Source organism: Hemitrygon akajei, chromosome 18 (genome assembly GCF_048418815.1).
Source record: "Hemitrygon akajei chromosome 18, sHemAka1.3, whole genome shotgun sequence".
NCBI classification, from domain to species: Eukaryota; Metazoa; Chordata; class Chondrichthyes; order Myliobatiformes; family Dasyatidae; genus Hemitrygon; species Hemitrygon akajei.
Window position 1 is genome coordinate 49,304,769 of NC_133141.1, and position 25,068 is coordinate 49,329,836.

At 38.3% G+C, this 25,068-nt stretch overlaps 1 protein-coding gene across 2 annotated transcripts; it reads left to right on the forward strand.

Moving 5' to 3' along the window:
- The first annotated feature begins 2,528 nt into the window (after positions 1 to 2,528).
- On the forward strand, positions 2,529 to 22,361 carry tut1 (terminal uridylyl transferase 1, U6 snRNA-specific). Of its 2 annotated transcripts, none has more exons than XM_073071653.1 (10): positions 2,529 to 2,697; positions 5,562 to 5,752; positions 6,628 to 6,837; positions 7,868 to 7,982; positions 9,501 to 9,601; positions 10,413 to 10,657; positions 13,005 to 13,114; positions 18,272 to 18,394; positions 19,189 to 19,281; positions 20,079 to 22,361. In XM_073071653.1, exons 1-10 carry the CDS (start codon positions 2,622 to 2,624, stop codon positions 21,155 to 21,157), a joined length of 2,343 nt encoding a protein of 780 aa, XP_072927754.1. In that variant the 5' UTR covers positions 2,529 to 2,621; the 3' UTR covers positions 21,158 to 22,361. The 2 variants fall into 2 exon arrangements, with proteins under 2 accessions (XP_072927754.1, XP_072927753.1); XM_073071652.1 differs by having other exon boundaries at positions 9,501 to 9,631; positions 20,079 to 22,360.
- Positions 22,362 to 25,068: the final 2,707 nt, after the last annotated feature.

A 25,068-nucleotide genomic window follows, 5' to 3' on the forward strand; every position in this document is an offset into this window, starting at 1 on the left:
AGCTTGCATGTTCTCTCTGGGTTTCCTCTAGGTAATCTGTTCTCCATCCACTCCCAAAAATGTGTAATTTGATAGACCATTTGGCCAATTGAAATTGCCTCTAGCGTGTAGATGAGCGATAGAATCTGGAGGGATCCTATGAGATTCCATCAACTCAGACTGTATTCACTAAAGTTGAGAAGAATGAGGGAAGATCTCATTGAAACTTACAACATTCTGACTGTGCTAACCCACATAGATATAGGCTAGATATGAGGAGATAATTTCCCTTGGCTGGGGTGAGGGGTATGGGGTGTACCAAGGATTATAGTCTTGGGATAATGGGGAAGACATATAGACTAATAAAAAGAAACTTCTTCATTCAGAGGATGGTGGAATTTTCTATCACAGAAAACCATGGGAATTGAGTTATAAAATATAGAGATACATTTCTAGATAGAAAAGGTATGAAGGCATCTGGGCAGAAATGTGGTAAAGAGTATCAGCTATGTTTGCATTGAATGGCGCTGCCATCTCAAAGGGCTAGATCACTCACTCTTCTTATTTTTCAATAAGAATGCAGAATTATGCCATATGGTGCCAGATTTTTTATATATTCTGCATTGCCAACAGGTTCTGGAACAGAGGTTTTGGGGAAATTCAAACCTGAGGAACAAGCAATGCCTGTGGAGTAATACAAATGCCAATATAATCAAGGTGGAATTCAAACGCGTGTACATAAACAGGGACAATCTAATATGAATCTGCCATTCATCGTGCTCTTCAGAACCATAAACATTCAGATCATCTTTCAACTTTCTAAAATGTGATTTTACAAATAATGAGATTAGCACCGGAAATTCTGTTACCTACAGGGTCTTTCCAATGGGCATGTATGCTATAAACAGAAATACTGAAATGTTTTATTTTCTGTTAAACATTTCTATAATTCAATGTGATATTATAATTTGCCTGCACTCTTTGTTTCAGAATGCCTTTTTGACCTTTTATATGTTACTTGGGTATGTGAAAATGTCCATCCTTTATTTTGAGTGAGAGCATTTTTTCAACTGTTACAAGTTTCCATGAAAAGACCATTATTATCAGGAAGAAGAAGAAGAAGAAGAAGAATAGCCCTTAACTCGGCAGTGGAGTTATCAGGGCACTGTCATGACGGTGTTTACAAGGCTGAGTTGCTAGCTCGACACTCAACCCGACTTGGATTTGAACTTGGGAACCTTCGCTCCGGAGTCCAGTGCTGATATTATTGCACCACCAATAAGGACTATTATTATCAGGAGTTGACAATAAACTTCTGAGTTCAACTGGAATAAAGATTTAATTTAGAAATGGGGTTGAGGATGATGTTCTTCTATTTCATTTCAGTGGGTTCTGAAATGGCTGACTGTTAGAGGGCAGAAGGTTTTTGGGTTGTTTGGGAGCTGGTTAGCTGTGTACCCCCAATGAATGGACTCTCAGTTTTCAATGCTCTATTTTCTATTTTGTGCAATCACTGGCCACAAGCCAGTGGTGATGTTACACGGTTTCATGGTGGCTTTGAAATGGTTCTTGAAATAATTCTTGACTTCTTTCCTCTATCCACCTGGTAGCTTCATGGCATGACAAAACTCAGAATAGAATGTTTATTTTGAGAGACCATTAACTGCTTTGTATCCAACACATTGTAACTGGAGTATCAGTGTCAGCATTTTGGCCTGGGAGAGTACACCAGTGATGCTTTGCTGATCCCACTGATGGACTTTCTTGAGATAACCTTGGCGGTATCTCTCTTTAAGTGGCTATGTCACAAAAGTGGAGAAGATGCAGAGATCACTGTTACCTGGTAGATTATAAAATTTGTGCCTGGAACATATATTCTTCTTTGCCTGGCCCGAAGCTGTACTGCTGCAGTGAAGATGGTGAAGATGGTGAGAATTTGATCAACATCTGCCTTCATGGAGATTAGACTCCATGACCCCAAATTTTCCAGATCATGGAAATTACCGTTGGAGATGTTGTATATCCGCGGGGGGGGGGGGGGGGGTCAGATTGTGGTTGCAACTTGGTCTCTTGTATGTTTAATGTAGGAGTCAGCAATAACTTGTGGATTGGTTTCTGAATCTGCAAACACACAAGCAATCTCTGTTGTAGATGCCACTTGGCTGAATAGTTTCCCATTAATTAGCTCCAATGAATGTGAAGCACAGTAATACAGTGAATAAGACTGAGGGAAGTGTAGGGGTGATCATGGGGAAATACCACATGGAAAGAGGACCTTTATGTCAACTCACTCAGGGCAGCCCACAAAAACTAGTCCCTTTTGCCCACAATTGGCCCGTATCCCTCTAAACATTTCTCACGCAAAATCTGATCGAAATGTATGTTAAATGTCGTTATTGTACCTGCAAATGATACGGCCTGTTTGAGATCTCATTAATGCAAGACTGGGGGCTGGAGGCAAAACGGAGGGGGAATAAATTCCATGCCCAGGACGGTGACCGGTTCGGCGGAACATCTGCCCGGGTACTGCAACTCGGGGGAGGAATCAGATGGCGGCACAGTTCGGCGGTGGGAAGGTTTGAAGAGGCCGTTGCTCGGTTTCTAGCACTTTCGTACTGAAGGAATCTGAGGGGAGTGGGGCGATGAACGAGTCGGACGTCAAGCCACTCGGACGCGGCGGTTATCACTGTTCACTCTGCGATATCCGAGTTCCCAACAGTGAGTCCGCGGTCGGGAAGTTTTGGGAGCGCGCACGGCTGGTGATTGTAGGGTGACGGGTGCGCGCAGCGACTAGGGAGTTGGGGAGAGGGTTTTGAGCGCTTCGCCATTCTCGGCTTGTGATTTTGCTCCACATTCCCACCTTTGCCCTGCGATTGTCCCTTTTCCCCCCTCACCGCCATCCCCGGTTTCTGATTGCCCCCTACATTTCCCCCACCACCATTCCATAGCCACCTGTTTTTTTTATACCTCATGCATGCCTTGCGCTCAGTTTTACTTATTTGCCTCCTTCAAAACTGCCTCTTCTTCACCCCAGATTGGTGGAAGAGTCTGAGAGCAATAATGCATGGATACAGACCTTTCGACCAAATGAGTCCATTTCTATCATGGCGCCTACCCAGATGATTCCAATTATTTGGATTCGGCTCATTCTCCTTAAGACCTGTCCCTACACGTAGTGTTTCTTAAATAACACTATTGTACCTACCTCAACTCATTCTGTATACTCACCACCCTCTCCATGGAAAAAGTTCCCTTCTGGTTGCTTTTAAATTGTTCCCCTCTCACCCTAAACCTATACCCCCAAGTTTTGGTCTCCCTTACCTTGGGCAAAGACTGCTATTGTTCACTTTATCTATGCCTCCATAATTGTAAACATTTCTATAAGGTCACCCTTTATTGTTCTATGTTGGCACGGACTAGGAGGGCCGGAATGGCCTGTTTCCGTGCTGTGATTGTTATATGGTTATATGGTTATATGTTCTGGGACCTTGTCTCATCTATAACTCGGGCCCTCTAGTCCTAGCATTTCCTAATTTTGTGTTATCTGCAAACTTATTGATCATGTAAATAATGAATAACAAGGGTACCAACACCAACTACTGCAGCACACCACTAGTCAGCAGCTTCCATTGCAGGAAACTACCTTCAACCATCACCCTCTGCTTCCTCCCTCCAAACCAATTTTGAATCCACCTAACCAGCTCTCCCTTGATTCCACCTAACCTTCCAGACTAGCTGACCATTCCAGACCTTTTTGAAGGCCTTGCTTAAGTCCAAGTAGATGAGATGTTTGTGTATCTCTGAACCGCAGTCTCATGATGCTTCCATGTTGCTTTACTGTTGAGCACAGAGACTGCAAACTCACTATGTTCCTGCCACTGGGTGGCTTTTACCATCTGTCCAGTCAGCATAGGAATTATTAACCCAATGGATAAATGGAAGGATGAGGTCCTACCACCTCATTTGAAAGTCTAAAACAAACTTTTTTTTAAACAAAATATTCTTTATTAAAAAATAAAATTATTTACAATGAACCATTCGATGACTTTCAATCCATTACAGGCGTTTCCTGTACATTTCCACACCCTCAGCCACTCGCGTGGCACTACTTTGGTTCATCTTTACACACCATTGTTGAGGGGTAAACTCCCTGCCACCCGATCCCTCCTACTGCCGCGGGAGAAGAACTCTAAACTATGGTCCTGCCCCACCGAGCCCTTGCGGTGGCTGCACCAAGTTTCACTATTTTAGTTTGTTTAGTGCTTTTATTTCTGTTGGAAATGATCCACTTTTCAGAGATTTTTGAGACATTTTGAACTTCAGCAAGATATGAAAATGCTCCTCTCTATATTCTGATTTTTTTTGTGTGTGCCACATTAATATCATCTGGACAGAAAACTGAAGAACCAAAGAGTTCAAAATAATTGAATATACCGGTATTTAAATAACATAAGAGATGGAAATAGACCAATCGGTCTCTCAGACCTGATTCTCCATTCAGCAAGATGATGACATCTTAGTTTGGCCTCAATACCACTTGTACTGAAAGATTATCCCTTAGTTGTAGATAATCCCACGAGGTGAGGCATTCAGCATCTATGATATTAATTCCCATCTGCATGTTTTTAAAAATTCTTCCTTTTTAAATCAGAGATCATTTCTCTACTAGGCTCCAAATATTATAGGCCCAACTTATTCAGCCTTTTTCATCTGGACATCCCTTCCCTATAGAATCAACCTTGTGAGCTTTCTTCAATATGTGTATAATTTCTTAAAAATGGGAAGGAGAATTAATATGGATCATAAAATGCAGTAGTCCCAGCACTAGCTCTATTAGCATAGACACAATAATGCATACTTTTTCATCCAGTTTTTCTTCATCAAAATTAAAGTTGAATACAGAATTTAGGAAATGTACATAAAATGTTTCTTTTTCAGTTCTGCCATTTATCATAAATGTCTATGCTTCATATTGTAAGTGAGCTGCAGCTTTCTGTATTCAAGTTACCACTTGAAATCATAGTGCAAGATATATGATGCAAAGCTTTATGATTCTTCTTTGAAGCCCTCTCATTGCTCAGTTAGCATAGAAAACCTACAGCACAATACAGGCCCTTCAGGCCTACAATGCTGTGCTGAACATGTATTTACTTTAGAAATTACCTAGGGTTACCCATAGCCCTCTATTTTTCTAAGCTCCATGTACCTATCCAGGAGCCTCTTAAAAGACCCTATTGTATCCGCCTCCAGCACAGTCGACGGCAGCCCATTCCATGCACTCGTGTTGATAAGAAAAAACTTGCCCCTGACTTACCCTCGGTACCTACTTCCAAGCACCTTAAAACTGCCCTCTTGTGTTAGCCATTTCAGCCCTGGGAAAAAGCCTCTGACTATCCACACGATCAATGCCTCTTATCATCTTATACACATACTTGGACACATCACAGAATCCCTGAAGCAAATATATGTTTCAAGGGAAGTACGCAAAGTAAATTTAGTCCTTATTTGGTTTAAATAACTTGAAAAAAGTAGAAAAGAGATGGTTGTTCCCTCTTTATAGTTTATGAACTCTTGTTTTTCAGGTCCCTCCTTAACTGAACACATTAAAGGAAAGAAACATCAAAAGCTTTTGAGTGTGAGGAATACCAGGAAGTTGCAGCAAGAGAAGAGTGTGTTTGTCACTGGTTTCCAAAAAGGCACATCGAACTTGGAGATAACAGATTACTTTCAAAACTTTGGCACAGTTGCAAGCGTGATAATGGACAAGGACAAAGTAAGTTAAAACCCAGATTATTTCAATGTGATCCTAATTTGTCCTAACAATGGAGCAGATTCAAAATTTGGAGGAAAATTTAATGCAATATAAATTGAAAAATTCTAATTCAAGTTTTCTGCTAATAGTGCCTGTTGGCATTATACATTTAAAGAGTGGGAAAAAACAACAAAGCTTCCTGAAAATCTGCTATAAAGCAGGAAATGATAAGAATGTTCATCAGGTTAAGCAGTATCTGTGGAGAACTCAGATTGAAATTCTGGCATTTGAACCGAATAAAAACACTGATTTTAAAATCGGAATACTTGGTGTTTACAAGCTATTTTTCTGGAAATGAAACAGAAAAATCAGAGAAGTGGAGGGAATAGTCTCAGGTGAACTACAAGAAGTAAGGGTAGTATCTGGCAGCAGAATTGATGAAACTTTCGAGATTAGGTCAAGAGCAACATGTAGCATTGACAATAGTCATCAGTGTTAACAGAAAGAGATGCAGAAAAGACCCCATAAAAGAATGTCCTACTTGTCCCATATCACTTTCCACTGTAACATTTATTTGAAGGAAGCCAGTAGGATGAATAAATAACATAATCTGAGAATTAGTTCAGCTAGATGGAGGAGGGTGATGGTGGTGGTTGTGGAGAAAAACTTTGACCTTTTTCAAAGAAAATCTAGAGAGCTGTAGATTCTCTAGCTATTGAGGGTTGGATGTTGAGGGTGAAAATTATCAGTCTTAATCATAAAATCTGGAAACTGTTCAAAGTGGCGGAGTAACTGTGGTAAATGGTGGCTGAATACTAGTAATTTATTAACAGTCTCCATGTAAGCTGAATGTAAATGATTATGGTTCATTAACCATGCAATGTTTTCATCAATAGGGATTATATGCAATTGTTGAGATGGAAAGTAATGAAGAAGTGGAAAAAGTGCTGTCTATCCCACAACACACCATGAATGGTCAGAAACTAAGAGTGAAACACAGAGAGTATAAGGAATTCAAGTATATTCCAAAGAAAAAGCAGGATCCTGGGAAAAAGCTGTTCATAGATTTTGAAGAGTTGTCTTTGGCTCTCTGTCAAGCAGTTGATGTAAGTATTATCCCTAGTGGATGCAGCAAATCTTTAGGATATGATTGTGCGGTTTCAATTAGAATGCATTGCCCTTCTCCCCAACATGTATTTTTCTTATAAGTGGTTCACTTATTTTGTAAGTTCTTTTGTAGCACATCTCAGCATCATTTTTCTGAATTGACAAATGTTCCTGTAGCTCATGGAATGAGATCTATTTCTGTTTTGAATCCAATCACTATAATATTTGAACAAAGCATTTGTTTAGTTCTCAAAGCCATTCTGCTGGTACAATGTGGTGAATTGTGCTGATGCCCAGAGAGGACTACTGTCCTATGTCCCCTTGTACCCATGTCCTATCAATTTAGTGATGATCTCTGGAAATGTGGGTTTATTAAAATTTTTGCTTTGTTTTTCATTTAAGGAAATACTATACTTTCTATATGTTTATATAAATTATTTTATTTAATAGGGCTGCTTTTGATACCAACAGGCAATTTAGCTAATGCCTGTTAGCAGGAAGTTACTTTTTGATGGTGGTATATTGGAGAAGAAGCGAGTTTCAAGTATGGTTCTATACCATGTTTGAAAATTGTGAATAATTTATTGTTATATGAACAACTGCACCTTTATAACTTGTCTGTGGACTGAAGGGAACATTTTTGAAGAATAGCTGTTAGTATTGTGCATATATCTTCTATACTACTATGTATCATTAAATGATCCAATATTGAGAACTTGGCTATCCAATAATTATAATTTTTTTTAGTTAAAGTTCTGAAGAAATGAATTTTCATCCTACAATTTCCTTGAATTTTGTTGTTATAAAGTCTTTGGTTCTGTTCACAGTATCTGATCAGTTCCAGTAGAATTTATCCACACAGTCGTTGTCAAGTTTTGTACAAAAAAATACTATTCCATTTAATTTCCATCCACTGGAGAGATCAATTCAGTATCACAAAACATTAAATTAATTTATTTTCTATATAAAACTAAAACTGTTGATTACTGCTGTTGTTCTGAGTAATTACAGCAATAGCTTGTGTGACAGGTTGATGAACAATTGAAGAAGTTGTTGGAGTTGTTTGAGTTTACAGACGATGAAAGAATGCTTAGGAAGCTGATTGTGTCACTATTACAAGAGGTCTTTTCAGAATTCTTCCCAGGTAAGCGTTCTGTTTATCTTTATCATTGATCTTTAATAATTGTGTTGTACTATAAATATGATGGTGGTTAACACTAAAGGCACACTCTTGTTAAAACCAACAAAAGCAAATCCTCAGCTTGCAGTGGACATGCTGTAGTTAAATGGAAAATTTGACTGTCTTGCAAAATATCAGTATAGGCTTCCATTTTCCAATATAATTTTTCTCAACTGGTATCTGACCAACAAAGATCGAGACCTAGGCTGTCATAAGGGGACAGGAGGCTGGACCCAAGTGCAGGATGCAGGCACTGAGGTACTAGGGGCAGGATGGGAACGACTAAACGATAGACAAGATGTGGTGACCGTGGTGTGCATGAGGGATGTGACGTTCAAGGTGATTCTGGGGTTCTGGGAGAGTCTTGGGAGTTCAGGCAAGGCAGGATCCTGGAGTTCAGGCAGGGTCTAGGAGTTCACTGGGCAGAGACCTCTGGGCGGGCCGCATAACTCCTGGGCTGGGCCCGGACCTCCCAGGCAGGAACACGGGGGCCTGAGCAGGTCGCGGGGCACCTGGGTAGGTTGCGGGGCACAACCCGTTGGCAGCGAGGGATGGAAAGGGGCGGACTCCCCTGCCGGGCAACAGCAGTCTGGCCAGGCTTGCCCGACGGAGGCAAGGGATAGGAAGGGAACTAGGTCCAGAGTGACTGCCAGACTTACTCGAAGAACTCGTCTTTAATGAGGGGAACTCCAAGCCAGAGCAACCGGAGGAACAGGATAAGCAGGACGACCACCCAACTTCACTCAGTCCCAGCCGATGGGCATCAGGTGCGCCTCCTTGAGTCCAAACAAGCCACGATGATCCACAGGTGTGACTAATTGGGCTCAATGGGTGAAAGGAGGGATGGCTACAAGACCCGGAGTCCGGAGTATGCAGACCGGATCAAGACCCAGAATGCGGGCTCTGGACCGGACCATAACATAAGCTGGCTCCAGGTTGATTGAATCCGGGTGCTGTTTGTTCCACAGAGATCGAACAGCTCCAAAAACCTAGACACTTGCAGTTAGTGGTGAGTATTGCCATCCTACTGCTGATTTACAACTTAATGGAATCTTACCTCAGAGTGATTCCCTTTTGCAGAATTCCTCCCAGCAAGGTTAACCTGTCCCATTCACACCTACAGCTTTAGTCACACACGCACACGCGCACACACACACACACAAACCCCACACTCTTGATTTAACTCTTATGTTTGAATGCAGCTTTTGGTAACTTTACCTGGTATTGACAGTGCAATGGGGTCATGTATCTTTTATGCCAACAGTCTGGGATAGATTGGAATCCATGTTTCAGGGTTGAAAAGATGAATTAACCTTTAGCATTATACAATTTCTTTTCCTGGCATTATTTCATTTATATGTTGGTAGAATTTATTTCACTCACACAGCAGTTTAGTTTTTTAAGTACTACTTTCTTTCAATATATTGTTAGATAGAACATGAGAACGTAACTGCAAGTGACATATTGTGTTTTTGTACTTAGGTTGTAAAATCTTGCCCTTTGGGTCATCAGTGAATGCCTTTGATATTCATGGCTGTGACATGGATCTCTTTCTGGATCTTGAAAATACAAAGGCTTACCAGGCAAATGCCAATGCTACAGATAAGACTGAAGTATATTTTTACATTTCTTTTAAGAAATCTGTTAATACGTGGCCAGTGTTTAAAACCATGAGTGAATTAGAATTTCTCCAGTTGTTGTGTACATGGCATATTGAATCGTTTTAACCAACCTGGTATCTCCAAAAGAGTATTAATGATTTCAACTTGAAACTGACATTTAAGCAACACTGCAGAAACTTGTGCTCCAAAAAAAAAAAATTTCAAGTTTTTTTTTTTGAACACTGAACATCAATTTAATTGATATGAAGTATGGTTGATTTCTAGTTCTTCTGAGGGGAAAATTGAATTTTGATAGCTAGGTATTCTGTTCCAAAATGCTTTAATCTAACAAACAGAAGTCATATTATCCAGGTGGCAGACAAGATACTGTTGCAGTACCTCCCACCTTGTAAAGTTTTCGTGAATTAAAATTGGGTGATTGAAGCTGCTTTGAAATTAAGCTGTCATTTTTCACTCTTAGTAAGCTTTGTTTCATTGAGAGGCAAGTTAATAGTTTTCTTAGGTAATTACTTCACAATAACTGGTGTAACCTTTGATTGAACTCCTAAGAACAAAATCTGAGTAACTTTGATATTCAGTATAGTGCTGAAAAAATGGATTCTAAATCCAATTTGTTTTGGAGTCCTCACTTGAAGTTTCCCCAGTGGTTTTAACTATTTCATAGCTTATTAAATTTTAATAAATTCCAGCCATGAAGGTGAAGGTGACAGCCCAAGAGTTGAAAATTAATAATAGCAGCAGAATCCATTCAAATAACATTTTTTTTATATAGTTGCAGGGTGTTGAAGATGTTAAACAGGGTGCTGAGTCTGAAAACCAACCTGAGGATTCGATCTTATCGGACATTGACCTGAAAACTTCTACAACACCTGAAATACTTGAACTTGTAGCTACAGTGTTACAGAAGTGTGTTCCAGGTGTTCACAAGGTTCAAGCTGTTACAACTGCCAGGCTACCTGTGGTGAAATTTATTCATAAGGAATCAGGCTTGCAAGGAGACATCTCTATTAATAATAGGTACTGTACATACCAAGCTAATTGTTTATATTTATAATTAGAGAAAGGAAACGTTCCATCATAAACAATTTTTGTTCCACCATTTTAATCGTTAAGTGTGAGGCATAGATACAAGAATTAAACTGGCTTTCCTGATGGCTTAGTTGTGAACCTCCAATTCTTTAATTTCTTCCCCATATCCCTAAAACCCTTGGAGAACTTTTTCACGAGTCTATTTCTTTGAGCACATTATCATTGCTGAGTTCACCACCTCTTCCTTTCTCATCTTTCTACCGTAGATTTCGCACTACAGAGCGCACCTGATTAAAAGCCGCTGGCTCTAATTTTAGAAAGAAAATCAATTTTGTACTTGTATAAGCCGCACCGGATTTTAGGCCGCAGGTGTCCCACGTTGTAATATGAGATATTTACACAGAAAGATATTACACGTGAGGATTTTTAAACTTTTAATTAAATCCATATGGTAACATAAACAAATACATATTGCAAATGCTTTTTTTCGAACCGTGCCTGTAACACGGCTACTTTTAAATATACATATGTATCGGTAACACACAAATTACATTGCGTATACATTCCAATATCCTAACGACTGGTAAAAAAAATATATACTGCAGCCTACCAGGAAAAGTTATTGATCGCCTTTAACTTAAAAGCAGCGTTTCGCGCTCGCCTAATGCCCCCACCTTCCCGTTTATCGCAAACCGGTATTTCCCACAAGACGCGGCGAAACCGGATGTGACGTCATAGTATCCCGGGATGTAGTACTTCTAACTTTAACTAGAAAATACTAACAAATGAATTACTAAGCGAAAATATTATAAACTAAATAACTGCCATAAAGGCAGCACAATGCTTTTCTTCGAGTGTTTTCCATGTTGATGAGGGTGAGTACAAATGACTGATTTACAATAATTTAATTGTGAAAGTGCGCTTGATTTATCGTACAATTTCATTGGACCTCTGTGAACTACTCATCAATTTTATTGGTCTACTGTTACGAGGCAAAATGTTTTTGGCGGCATGAAAAAAAATCATGCATTAGCCGCACCGTAGTAAAGGCCGCAGTGTTCAAAGCTGTTCAAAATGTGGGAAAAAAGTAGTGGCTTATAATCCGACATCTACGGTAATTAACTTTCCAAATCCTCATAAGCCAGTCTGATTTCCTTGCAAGCAGCCATTCCGTCCCTAATCTCTTCAAGGTCATTGAATATGCTGTAAGCTTCCATTATATCTAACTAAGTTGGGACTTGCTAAAGGAAGGGCATCTTCAGCAATGCCTTCACTTTCTATTCCTAGTACCATTTTCTTTGGACTCCCTTAAAATCCTTTCCCACTTTTCTACAACTACACACTGGTAATTGGCAATATTTGCATTTGTATGGTTTCAGCCTTGTGACATATATGGTAATATTCAGTTGTACCTCTTTGTGGATTCCTTCACTCTATTCATTACCTTGGTTTAGAAGGGTTTCTTTCATTAAAGTTGAACGAGGATGAGTATCTTCATCCCCTTTGACCCTGTCTACTATCTCTATACCCTTATCATTTTTTCTCCTTTCCTGATAACTGCCTTGTGCTCTTCTGCATTCTAAATCCCAAGCTGCCCAAAATCCCTTATACTTTCTAGTTGATCAATTCCCATAAAATGGCCAAACTCAAACTTAAGGAATTTACCTCTGAAATCTTAGTTAATAACTTTGTCATTTATAGTGGTCTTCTGATCTATTTTCATCTTTATTGCTGTTTATCCAAACTTTCTGAATATATCTATTTATGAAGTCCTCCTCACACTTTTCTTAATTAGGTGGTCCAAACTCCCAACTACAAATTTAAAATTCCATCATGGTCTTTCTTCTCCTTATATCTGTACCTGTAGCAGTCTACATTCCTCTGACTCCATAGCTCTCCCAACTTCAGCTGTTTTTCCCTGTGCTGTGTAATTTATGCCCTAAATCTTACCAAATCTCCATTTTTTCCTCCTTTTAAAGATCTTCATTGGATTCCATTTCTTTGATAAAGATGTTGGTCAAAATGTAATGTCCTGTTCTGGCTTGTGATTCTCTGAATTGGCTTAGACATTCTTAATAATTTATGTCTCTGAGAAATTGGTCTGTCTTGATTTTTTAAAAATGTTTTTCATGCATATGTCAAACTGTAATTTCATATAATCAAAATTTCTGTCCCAGTGATCTTTACTGCAGTGTGGTGATTTTAGTTATTATATGATCAAAATTAACTATGATTTTTAATACAAAACAAAGTAAACTAACAAAAGCTAAATAAAGCATTTTATTAGCTGTCTTGAAATTCTTATAAGAATAATAGAAAATACTGTATTTTATAGATTGGCTGTACGTAACACAATGTTTCTTCAGTTGTGTGCTTCATTGGATCCAAGAGTGAGGTGTCTGGTTTATGCTATTCGCCATTGGGCAAAACAAAAACACTTGGCTGGTAAGATATTCTCCCTCAGCTGCAGTTATTGTATATGTAATTTTGAGACCATGAGCATTTACCTAAGTAGAGGGAATGTTGAAGACAAGAGTGAATGGAGATTTTAACCAATTGAATGAGCCTTTAAAGTTGTTGCTCATGTGCATTGCTTTGAAAAAGTACTGAGATACATGATTCCTCAATTAGGGTGATGTTTTTCTGTGAATGACTTCCATGGTTTTCTTTGTGTCGTGGCTATCTGGAGAAGACAACTCTGAGTTGTATACTGCATTCATACTTTGATAATAAATGAACCTTTGAACCCTTTGTTCATATCAATGAGTATTACAACCAGGGATTTTGATCAACTTAACCGAGAATTTTTATTTGTGAATCACGTGCTCCTTTTGTCACAGTAGAGCCCAAAAAAATCAAGGAAAATTGTCAAGCATGAAAAATTAAAAATTCAAAAACTGAATGTCAACAGTTCAAAAAATATTCATCCCCTTTTGCTCATTACTAAGTTGAACAGCCAGTAGTCTTTTAGTATAAGTCTCTATTAACTTTGCAGAATGTGATGGAGCACGATCTGCCCATTTCTCCTTGCAAAATTGTTCATGCTGTGCCTGGTTACTTGGGGAGCGGCAGTATACAGCAATCTTGAGGTCTTGTCAGAGAAGTTCAATCGGGTTGACATTAGGATTCTGTCTGGACCACTCAGGAACATATATTTTCTTCATTTGAAGCCCATTCATGGTTGCTCTGGCAGTGTGCTTTGGGTTGTTGTCCTGGTGAAAGACTAGCTTCCTCCCCAATTTAAGCTTTCTGGCAGACGGTTGCAGGTTTTTATCCAGGATTTCTCTGCATTCATCTTCCCATCAATCCTGATCAAATTTGCCATCTCTACTGCTGTAGGGTACCCCCATAGTATGATTCTATAGTAAGAATGGTGTTACCTGACCTGTGTGTGGTATCAGATTTATGTCACACATACCACTTGGTGTCTTTACAGGCAAGGATATGCTTTTTTTTAGTGGAACGTGTGGCATATGTTTAATATTGCATATCAGGTAGCACAAAGCCCAGTCAGAGACATTGCCTTAACCCAATTGAACATCTCTGGCAAGGCCTCAAGGTTGTTGTCTACTGCCACTCCCCAACTAACCTGACATGGTTTGAGCAGGAATATGCAAATCTTACTCCAAGATGTTGTGCAAAGTTAATAGAGACTTGTCCAAAAGGACTACTGGCTATGACAGCTGCCAGAAGTGGTTCAGCTAAGTACTGAGCAAAGTGTGATGAACACTTTTAAACTGCTGACATTTAAATTCTTTTGAATTTTTAGTTCTTTATGCTCTACAAATTTCCCCTTTTTTTTGGGCTGTACTGTGGGGGGGGGGGGGGAGAAATGTGTGGCGCATGGCCAAGTGGTTAGGATGTTCGACTAACGACCTGAAGGTCGTGAGTTTGAGCCCAACCGAGGCAGCGTGTGTGTCCTTGAGCAAGGCACTTAACCACACAATGCTCCAGTCTACCCAGCTGAAAATGGGTACCGGCAAAAACTGTTGGGGGTCAACCTCGCGATAGACTGGCATCCTATCCGGGGGGGGGGGGGAGCCTCGTACTCTCAGTCGCTCATGGCACAGAAACTGGCATAAGCACCGGCCTGATGAGCCACAAAGGCTCAGGACAGGACTTTGGAAAAAAGTATGTGATTCATAAGTAAAAATTCTCAGTTAAATCGATCAAAATCTCTGGTTGTAATACTCATTTATGTGAACAAAGGGTTCAAGAGTTCCATTTAATATCAGAGAAATGTATACAATACACATTCTGAAATTATTTTTTCTTTGCAGATATCCACAAAAACAGAAGTGCCCCAAAAAATGAAAGACAGTAAAAATGTTAGAACCCCAAAGCCCCCCACTCCTCCTCCCATGCAGCAAAGTGACAAATCTCCCCCTCCCCTACTTCAGCAAAAAATAATCTGCACCCTCCACCCACCAAGCAAGCAATAGCAGAGCCCCCAAAAAAGACCATGTACTGCAGTAGAACACAAAATAATCATTCACCGACAATTTGATGTGCCACAGACTCTCTTCCTAATAAAGGGAAAAAGAGGTCCCCTTTCACAGCGAGAGAGATGTAACAAAACAATACCTTTTAAGGTACTATAACTGCTTGTTTACATCATATCCAACAATATCAGAATGTTAGGTGTTCTTTTTTATTAAACTCCTTTTGGAGATAACCAAGTCTATTTTATTTTTAATATGAAACCTGCTTATTTTAAGTCAATTTATTAATAATCTTCTATTTGAGCTATCAGGTCACCAATGACATTTCAATGGAGAAGGATGATTGCAAGTCAGAGAAGTAAATTTAAGGTTCAATGCAGTTTATAAATTCATCTTGTTAAATGCATTTAATTGATTTTTCTGATGTTTTAATTGTTTTTTTTAAGTGTAGTAATATTTTTATAAATAGTTATCAGCATCAGAGATTTAATGATCATAGCCTTAAGGTTTAGCTGTCAGTTAAAGCATTTCTGTGGGCAGAGTTTTCCATTTACAGCTAGAAGGCCACATGTTGGAGCCAACTTTATTCTGTTGCTCCTGGCCAGCAGATCCATGTTGGATAAGTGCAGGCCTAGTGAATAGGGGTATGGTTAGCTGCTCTCAAGAGATTCTGAGCCAATTGTTTCTTGTATAAAGCTTATGGGAATAAGGGCACCTTTGTAACATGGAACAAAAAAGGCAAGGCCTCAGATTAGTAATAAGCAGTTTCTTTTCAAACTGAAGGGAAGTATAGAGTTGTGTACTCCATACCACATATTGGGATCACTGCCCTTTCTAGCAAAGCTAATGACCTGGTTAAGGTTTATAAAGACAATGCATGAAATTGAGAAAATTATAAACATCTTTATCAGGATAAAAACAGATTCAGGAAAGCAGAGGTCAGAAAAATGGGGAGACGCGCAGAAGGTGAAATTTAGTATCTTATAATGAAGCAGGAATGAGATGTCAGTATAAATGACACAAAAGTATGATAAAATTCCAAAAATTTGGTATCTGATTGTTGTGCTTGCTGGAGCCCCAGATCCTGCCCTCCAGCAAAATACATCAGGGCTCAATTTTCTGTGCTCCCTTCAAACTCACCAGGTTATTAATGGGTGTGAAATCCATTAGTTCAGAAAATCTGCTGGTCCACACCACCAAAGTATTGAGTTCAGCATAGATCAGTCTTGAGCATGCTTTAGGGGCCATTTCCTATTCTGCCTGCTTTCTTGTGTTCCTGTGAGGTGCCAGTTTATCAGAGTTTTGCTGTGTTTTAATGGAAGTGGAGGAACAGATTCCTCTGCTGGGTGCCCATTGGCCTGATTTGACCAGTGAATTTGGAAAGGCTACAGAAATCATATAGCACAGAGAAAGTTAGCAGGAAATTTGAAGGGGCATCCAAAATCACAAGGGCATTCTTTTCAATGGCAGAGGCTGTGAATCTAAATAAGCTGTGAGTTCAGACTGGAAGATCACTTAGTGGTATGTTAGATTTCCTGCACCAAAGTCTTGAGCAGCATTGACATTTTACATTCCCTTTGTTGATTTAACCACGGGATCCAACATTCATCAGCAGGCTTATTTGCAATCCTAAAAAGGATGGGAAGCCCATCAATCCTGTTAAGTCTTGCATGCTCTTTCCATGACAGACAGCATGGAGATGTAAAGTGATGTGTAGCTCTTACACTCTTTGATATCATCTTCTTGGTCCTTAAGAGGTGAGCGGCTGAAGAGCTAGAAAGAGGAATGCCTCGTACAAGGTCAGATAATGAACTCCTTTTAACAATCATGTTCAAGACGAAGACTGCTTTTATAACCTTCAGGAATATGATCATTTTTTGGAGCTTCAGTCATTTGCTCTTGCCATCAGAATCCAAGAAGGACATTGTTGTAGATGGACAGGGATCTGTACAGAATCCATCTCTTGCTTTTCACAAGATTGTAGAGATTCAAGAAAACTGCCCATCCTTAAATGCACTTGAAGTGGTAGTGAAGAACAATGCTTGAGATCCCACATTCCATGAATTAACTTTTAAAAATGTAGGCCATGGACACATTTAATCCTGAAACTGAAAAGGGCAATGTTCCATGTATTCCTGAATTACAAGTAGAAAATGTTGGACAGGTATACTAATTCTCTGGAAGAAAATATTGTAGATTGTTGACTTTTAAAGAGCTTTGACAAAATGTAATTAATATGAAACTGTAGCTCTGTTTCTCTTTCAAGATACCCTTCAATTGCAGGATATTTCTAGTATTCTGTTTTTAATTTGTCCTTTCAACACTTGCCATCCATGGTTGCATATGATAAACAACCACTGAACTACTGAAAGGATCTCTTTAAATGAAAAACCGTCCTTATTCATTTTTATGTTTTAAATTAAATCTTACTCAAATTGTTCTCCACTTTATATGTTAAAATGTACTGTACTTTAATGATCATCTGGTAAAATGTGTAAAACTATAATTTCAATCATAATTCTTGGTCAGTGTAGGTAACTAGCTGGATGCCAAAAGTGGCCATATTTAATACTGGGTTTAGGGCATGATTGGGGTTGGCTGATACAACTTCAAATGAGTTCATCATTGCTTACATTTTGCAAGAATATCATAGGTTGTGTAGTATGGTTAATATAACCAGTTAGTCAAACATTTCCCTTCCTTCAAATAAGAAAAGTTAAGGTAACTATTCTCTTGAGTCCTTTACATACCATCTATCAACTTTTCAATAAATTATATATTCAAAAATAAATGTTCAGGTATCATATTTTGCAGATAAAACTTCCATTAGATGGACTTAAATCAGACACACTATTGCAGGGTTTTATTTCCAAATTGCTAACTTTTGAGTTGGCTTGGGTCAGTCAGGGAACTAACTATACATTAATGTAAAATTGACTTTACATATACATGTGTGGGAATATTGCCGCATTTGTGGTATAGCATTCTCAATGAAATGAATTCCAGGTGGAATGTAGAAAAATTTAGATTCTGTCTATATTGTTAAATCTATATATATTTTTAAAAACAGCATCTAGGCAGTTTTAGCTGTTTCAATGTTCTTAGACATAAATATTTCCACCCATTTGGCTACATAATTTATTTTTCACTTTTGCTTCAGGAAATCCTTTTGGAGGGGGGTCGTTGATGAATAATTATGCAGTTACTCTCTTAGTTGTGTTCTTCCTTCAGAACCGAACATCTCCAGTTCTTCCCACTGTGAACCATTTGAAAGAGCATGCAGGTATGGATATACAAGAAAACAGGGTCAAAACTTCACTACTGTGAACAGATTTTTCATGTGTTACTGGATTAGGAGAGTGGTATTCACTGTAAATGACAGCAGACTGAGGGTGGTACACATATGGAATGAACAGGATACAGAGTGGTTGAGACAAGTACAATAACAAAATTTAAAGACGTTTAGACAGGTACGTAGGTAGGAAAGGTTTAGAAGGATATTGGTCAAATGTGGGCAAATGGGACTAGCGTAGATGGGCATCTTGGTTGGCATGGACCAGTTAACCTGAAGGGCCTGGACTATATTACTCTGACTGCCTTCCATAGAATGCCTGTCAGCCTTAGGAGTTGTTTTGCCTGTGCATTGTTAGGAAGGGAGATCTTGGATGGTTAAACAATGACCTCTGCAGGGGACTGTGGAGATCACCAAAATCTTCTTTCAACTCTATAAAGTATATAGAACCTTTTGATGAAACTGGAATTGTATAGCAGCTTTTAATTTGTATACAAGGTTGAATTTTACTGTGTAGATCTATTATAAAGGGACTCTGGTAAAATAGGAGTAGTTAAAATAAATCAAAACTAGAATGTCATTATTCTGAGAACATGCATTGAGAAAGTTAACAGTTGAAAGTATCCATAGCCTCAGTAAATAATTGATTGTGAAGGTATGCTGTACCTTACAAATAGCCATTTTATGCAGATAATGAACTTAAGTTATTACAATTATCATATTTATATTTAAGTTTTGTACAACCTTTTAGTGAAATGGAACTTAACAGAAAACTTCTTATTAAGGTGAGGAAGACCAGTGTATAATTGATGGCTGGGACTGCACTTTTCCAAGAGATGGTTCTAAAATTGAAGCCAGTAAAAACACTGAAAGTTTATGTGAGTATTTGGTTCTGACTGACTGTAATTTTAAAATTAGTGTTTTATTCTTCTGTTTTAATTCAGGATATTTATTACAAAGTTTTATGTAAACAGGTCGTTAAATGTTAATTGAAACTTTAAAATTATTTGCAAATGATGCTGGAAATTAAAACTGTTAACAAAGTGTTGTAGAGAAGGAAGCAGTTGATGTTTCAGGCCTGAAACACACCCTCTTCTGTTTCCACTGATGTTGTCTGTCCTACTGTGTATTTTGAGCATTTATATTTTAATTTAAAATTAATGGACATAATGTAATAATATTACATTTTAATTTAGTCAGAATGAAATTCAGTTCTGTGGTATTTATAGTCTTGCATATTGTATAAGTAATCTGTATTCAGCTTCATTTTCAGGAATGGTTATATGAAATTAGTCAGATCAGGCAGCCACTGTCAAGACAGAAATGGAGTTACTGTTTCATATTGATGACCTTTCATTAGGAATTTCCAGCATTCTGACTTTATATTTACATTGTCAGCATTATTCTGCTTAATAATCATTTGAATTTGGAGCAAATTCAAGGCAGCTTCAGTTGGCACCTTACTGCTTCACATTTCTTCCGTTTTTATTGCTGATTGTGGGTGATTGAAGCAATGCATTTCATTCCTCCTCCTTTCAATAACCTCTGTCACTACCACACCAGCATTTAGAACCTTGTTGTTGACAGAGAGAAAGTTCTAAAAGATGTTGAAGTTAAATTTTGCATAGCATGAATAGTTCTCCTTGGAAATCTGACACATTTTTGTTTGTAACAGGTGTACTACTTGCAGAGTTCTATAAGTTTTATGCCGAGTTTGACTACGCTGGAACAGTCATTTCATTGAAGGATGGCAAAGTTCACCTTGTTACTGACTTTATTGGTCCTGATTCTGATAAAAAATTTAGAATTGGTCCAATTAATATCCAGGATCCATTTGAACTGAGTCACAATGTTTCAGGAAATGTCAATGAAAGGACAGCACAAAGGTTTAAGCGGCAGTTGGATGAAGCCTGCAAATACTGTCGAAGCCTGCAGTATCAGAGAAAATCTAACAAAGGGAAGGTCTGGGGTATAGTCAGATTGTTTCAACCTTTAAGTAGTACTGACTGTTCCCCTGCACCTTCTCCACATGGAGATCATAGTCCAGGCAAAGAAATGAGCGATGGCGAGAATATGTTGAGTATCCCCTTTAAACTGTCATGCCTGTCTGAGCAAACAAGGGAAAGACTACATGGGTCTCCAGATTTTAGAGAAGTTTGGTTTGACAAAGTGTGTCATGCTGTTATATATGTAATGGAGTCCATCCTTAAATGCAACTGTTCATTCACTGGGGAAAATGATGTACAGTTCAACGGTGCCAAGATCCCTAGTTTGGATGAAGCTAAGATTAAAGAAGAAGAGATCAACTTTGGGTTGAAGAGACTATATCCTGTGGAAGAGTTAGCAGAAACATCAAATGCCAAACGAGCAAAGACTGAAGTTCTGTTGTACAAAGGAGAAGTGACTTGGCAGTGTGCTGTTTGGAACAGAATATGGATTGGACGGAGAAAAATTAGACGTCAGCTTCGTTACAGAACAGATGAATCTGATGCAGATGATCACTCAGTTACCAGTTCCTTAGAAACTGAGGGAAAAGTTACTGAAGCTATATTGCAGCAGGAGGAGATTGGAGATCAATCTACTCCATTAATATCATTTAAATTAAGTGCCTTTCTGGTTGGAGGTAACGAAGACACAAGGACTGTGATCAGAGTTGCACCAATTCCAGACTGTACTTTATTTGTCGAATTCTTCCATTTCCTGAAATCGTTTGTTCCCAAGATGGTTGAAAAGTGCATTGAAAATTTTGACTAGAATATTAAAGATATGTCATTTAATGTATTTTCATTTTAATAGCTATTTTGTAAACAAAATGATGAACTGCTTTTTGAAATATGGGATTTTTTTTGCCCATTGAATAGTTTATAAGTTTCTCAGAAAAACAGTAAATCTGAACTATATTTTGAGTTGTTAAAGTAAGCATTCATGTTGGAAACGTAGAATTGGAGGAAGCAAAATTAGGGCAAGTTTAACAAAGAAGCTCATTGCATCAAAATTCTGTATCATTTATGTTGACAAGTGTCTTCATGCTTACACACAGCCAACATGAGTTGGGGTTATTTGGATAGAAATCTGGTTAGATGTGTTTTCTCAGTGAGGGATGTTGGAGATTAAAACTTAGGAGACTAATTTTCTATGTTGAAACGGAATATCTGTTCTGTTTAAGGACAGAACATGGCTGTAGTTTGGGGTTATTTGGGGTACTATTTTCTATTTAGTTAATAATCCAGCATATGACTTATGTAGAGCAATCTGGTTATGCAGTGTATTGAAATTTAACTGAACATTAATTTCTATTTGTAAAGCTCCTTTAACATTGCAAAATTTCTCAAGGTGCTTTACAGGAATGTTATTAAACAAAAATACATGCTGGGTTACTTAAGGACATGTGATCAAAAACTGTGAAAACACTTGGGTTATGGGTGCCTTAAAGGAAGAGAGTTAGAAAGGTGGAAAGGCTTATGGAGCAAATTCCAAAACCTAAAAGTACTGCTGCTAATGATAGATCAAGTAAATTTGAGAATGTTTGAGGCCAGAATTGGAGGATCGCATGTATCTCAGGATGTTATAAAACAACTAGAGATTAAGGTGATAAAAGCGAGGCCATGAAGGTATTGTTGTTCGCTGTTATCAGAGTTCTAAATACAGACTGATTTGTATCAACAGTAAGTTTTGTTTTTGTGAAATATTCTTTTTAAGTACATTTGCTGTGATTCATGTTCTAGCTCTATTCTATTGCAGACTACATGATGCTTTGCATTATCCTTTTCTAAACTGGCCAAAGAGTTTTGATTACTGATTCTTGTACTTGGCATCAATAAAGGTACACAGAATGTACTTTTCCAAATAAATGAAAAAATGGGGGTTTGATTTTTTTTCATATATTCAAGTTTTCTTCAGATAGTTGCCTTCTCTTCTCTATCTGGACATTTTATATTGACACATCAGTATAACTGTGGAAGAAAGCTAATATAGGCGAAACTTCAGAATAAGGAAATGATCTGTGGTCTTCATTCCTCCCTCTTCTAACTAATTTTTCAAATTTAGATCAACTACAACACTTTAATTCTTCATTGTGAATGTCCTGCATCAAAACCATAGAGTGCTGGAATAGTCATTCTTAAGTGGTGCTAAATGTATTTTGGATAATACTGGTTCATTAACTTGATTTAGTCTGGTCTGAAGGGTCTGGTGTTAGTAGTTAAAAGTGGAAGTTGGAGTGGGGATGGAGAAATACTATTCTAGTTGCAGGAGATGATGGATACAGGTAGGTAATGTGGGAATGAGAGGAAAGGAGATTTATCTCATTGAGTATCATGATAATTACATTAAGTTTGCAGTAATGTTCACATGCTCAATAATTGTATGTGATTTTAGAAAGTGTTTGGAACGAGTTTAATGCATGGCACAAACCACAAATGGAATGAAACAGTGTATAATCATGTATTTCCTGTATTTCTACAGCAATCTTAATTTTTTTCCATCCTTAAAACATTGTGGATCTGGTAGATGCTTAATCACTTCCAGCTTCCATCATGCATATACATCTTTAAAATTAAATTATTGGCTTTATAATAAACACATGTTAGCAAATAGCTTGTTTGCATCTGAAACATTTGGTGAACTGATTTGTCAGGAAAGGCAGTTATATCAACTAACTGAAAGACGCGGTTCTGCTTTTCATAAGTAACATTAAGGCTTATATCTCCTGAGGAAAGACACCGAATTGTAGTTGGGGAAATGAAATGTGCAGGTTAGCAGGAAGTTTTAATGTTTCTAAAGAAGACTGCACTAATTAGGAATAGTCAAAATTGCTTTGTGTGTGGTAGGTCATGTTTAATCAACCTTGTGGAGTTTTTTGAGGAAGTTACCAGGGAAGTTGATGAAGGCAAAGCAGTGGATGGACTTCAGCAAAGCCTTTAACAAAGTCCCACCTGGGAGGTTTGGTCAAGAAGGTTTAGTTGATTGGTATTGAGGTCAATATAGTAAATTAGATTCAACATTGGCTTTGTGGGAGAAGCAAGAGAGTGGTATTAGATAGCTGCCTCTCTGATTGGAGGCCGGTGACGAGTGGTGTGTCACAGGGTTCTGTGCTGGGTCTATTGTTGTTTGTCATTATATCAATGATCTAGATGATAATGTAAATTGGATCAGCAAAGTTGTGGATGACACCAAGATTGGGGGGGGGGGGGGGGGTGTAGTGGACAGTAAGGAAAACTATCAGAGCTTGTAGTAGGATCTGGACCAGTTGGAGAAATGTGCTGAAAATGGCAGATGGAATTTAATGCAGACAAATGCAAGCTGTTACACTTTGGGAGAACCAACCAACTGTGGGTAAGGCTTACACTGAGTGGTAGAACACTGAGGAGTTCAGTATTACAAAGGGATCTGGGAATAAGGTCCATAATCCATTGAAAGTGGCATCACAGGTGGATGGGAGTGGTGAATGCAATTTTGATTTCAATATTTAAGAGAAGTTCAGTTAGGTACATGGATGGGAGAGATATTGAGGGCTATGGTCTGGGTGGAGGTCGATGGGACTAAACAATTTAAATGGTTAGGCATCGAGAATAGCCAAAGGGCCTGTTTCTGTGCTATAGTTATCTATGACTCTTACTCTAATAATTAATACTACCTTTTCCAATGTTAAGTTAAATTGGTTGTAGGTATGTTTTTCAAACAAGATAATTCTTTTGAAAGTTAACTTCAAGGGTCATTGCTATTGAAAGACATGGCTTTTTGGGCTTCTTTACCAGATTAAAATCTAACGACTAACTCTTACATATTTGAAAATGTGGCATCTGTAGTGAATCATGAACTTATGCTTTTCAAACAGCTCCCGGCTCCAGTGTGGGACCATCATGGTAAGGAAAGAGCTAAGTAAATTATTTAAATTAGTTAGATGCAAAACTTGCTCTTACCATTTGGAGTGATGGTTATCATAATTTATCCATAAAAGGGTTGGTATGTAAACCATATGAATAAAGCTATACAAAGTAACAATTTTCCCAGTTTATTCCATAATTCCATGATTAGTAGTATGAGTAGCTAGCTGAAACTGGTTGAAAGTTGTAAATACCAAATATGTGTTATAACTAATTGTCTGTGCCCTTTGTCTATTGTAGATGGCTGTCCATGATAAGTTTGAATAATATAAATGGTAGGGACTATGAATATAAGCGGGTCAGGAATAAGATACACAATTCCATTAATTTCATTTATATGTATGTACAAGAACCAGGGAGCTGTAGTAAATACAGTACAGTATATTTTTAGAAGAATCAATGATGTGGAAAAGTAGTTGTATAAAGATTTGCACACTTGTTGTCTCTTAGTGACAAATGCATGATGGATGCAATTGTGCAAGACCAATTTGTAGCACTCTCCTCTCCTAGATTTGTTCTTTTCCAGCCCTTTACCTCGCCCAACCACTTGGCTTCACCTATTACCTTCTAGCTAGTCCTCTTTCTCGACCACCCATCTTTTTATTCTGGCTTCTTCCCCTTTCTTTCCAGTCCTGATGAAGGGTCTCAGCCTGAAATGTCAACTGTTTATTAATTTCCATAGATGCTGCCTGACCTGCAAGGAACTCTAAACGATTAGCAACTCCCGTTAAACAATTAATCAATTCAGGTGCTCTAAAAACCTCGGCGCCCAATGCTCTC

Excerpts from the sequence above, each read along its gene's own strand:
- tut1 (XM_073071652.1), top strand. The coding sequence starts at position 2,622 with ATGAACGAGTCGGACGTCAAGCCACTCGGACGCGGCGGTTATCACTGT. Across the intron at positions 13,115-18,271 it reads AAAACAAAAACACTTGGCTG|GAAATCCTTTTGGAGGGGGG; the intron begins GTAAGATATTCT and ends CTTTTGCTTCAG. Across the intron at positions 19,282-20,078 it reads TAAAAACACTGAAAGTTTAT|GTGTACTACTTGCAGAGTTC; the intron begins GTGAGTATTTGG and ends TGTTTGTAACAG.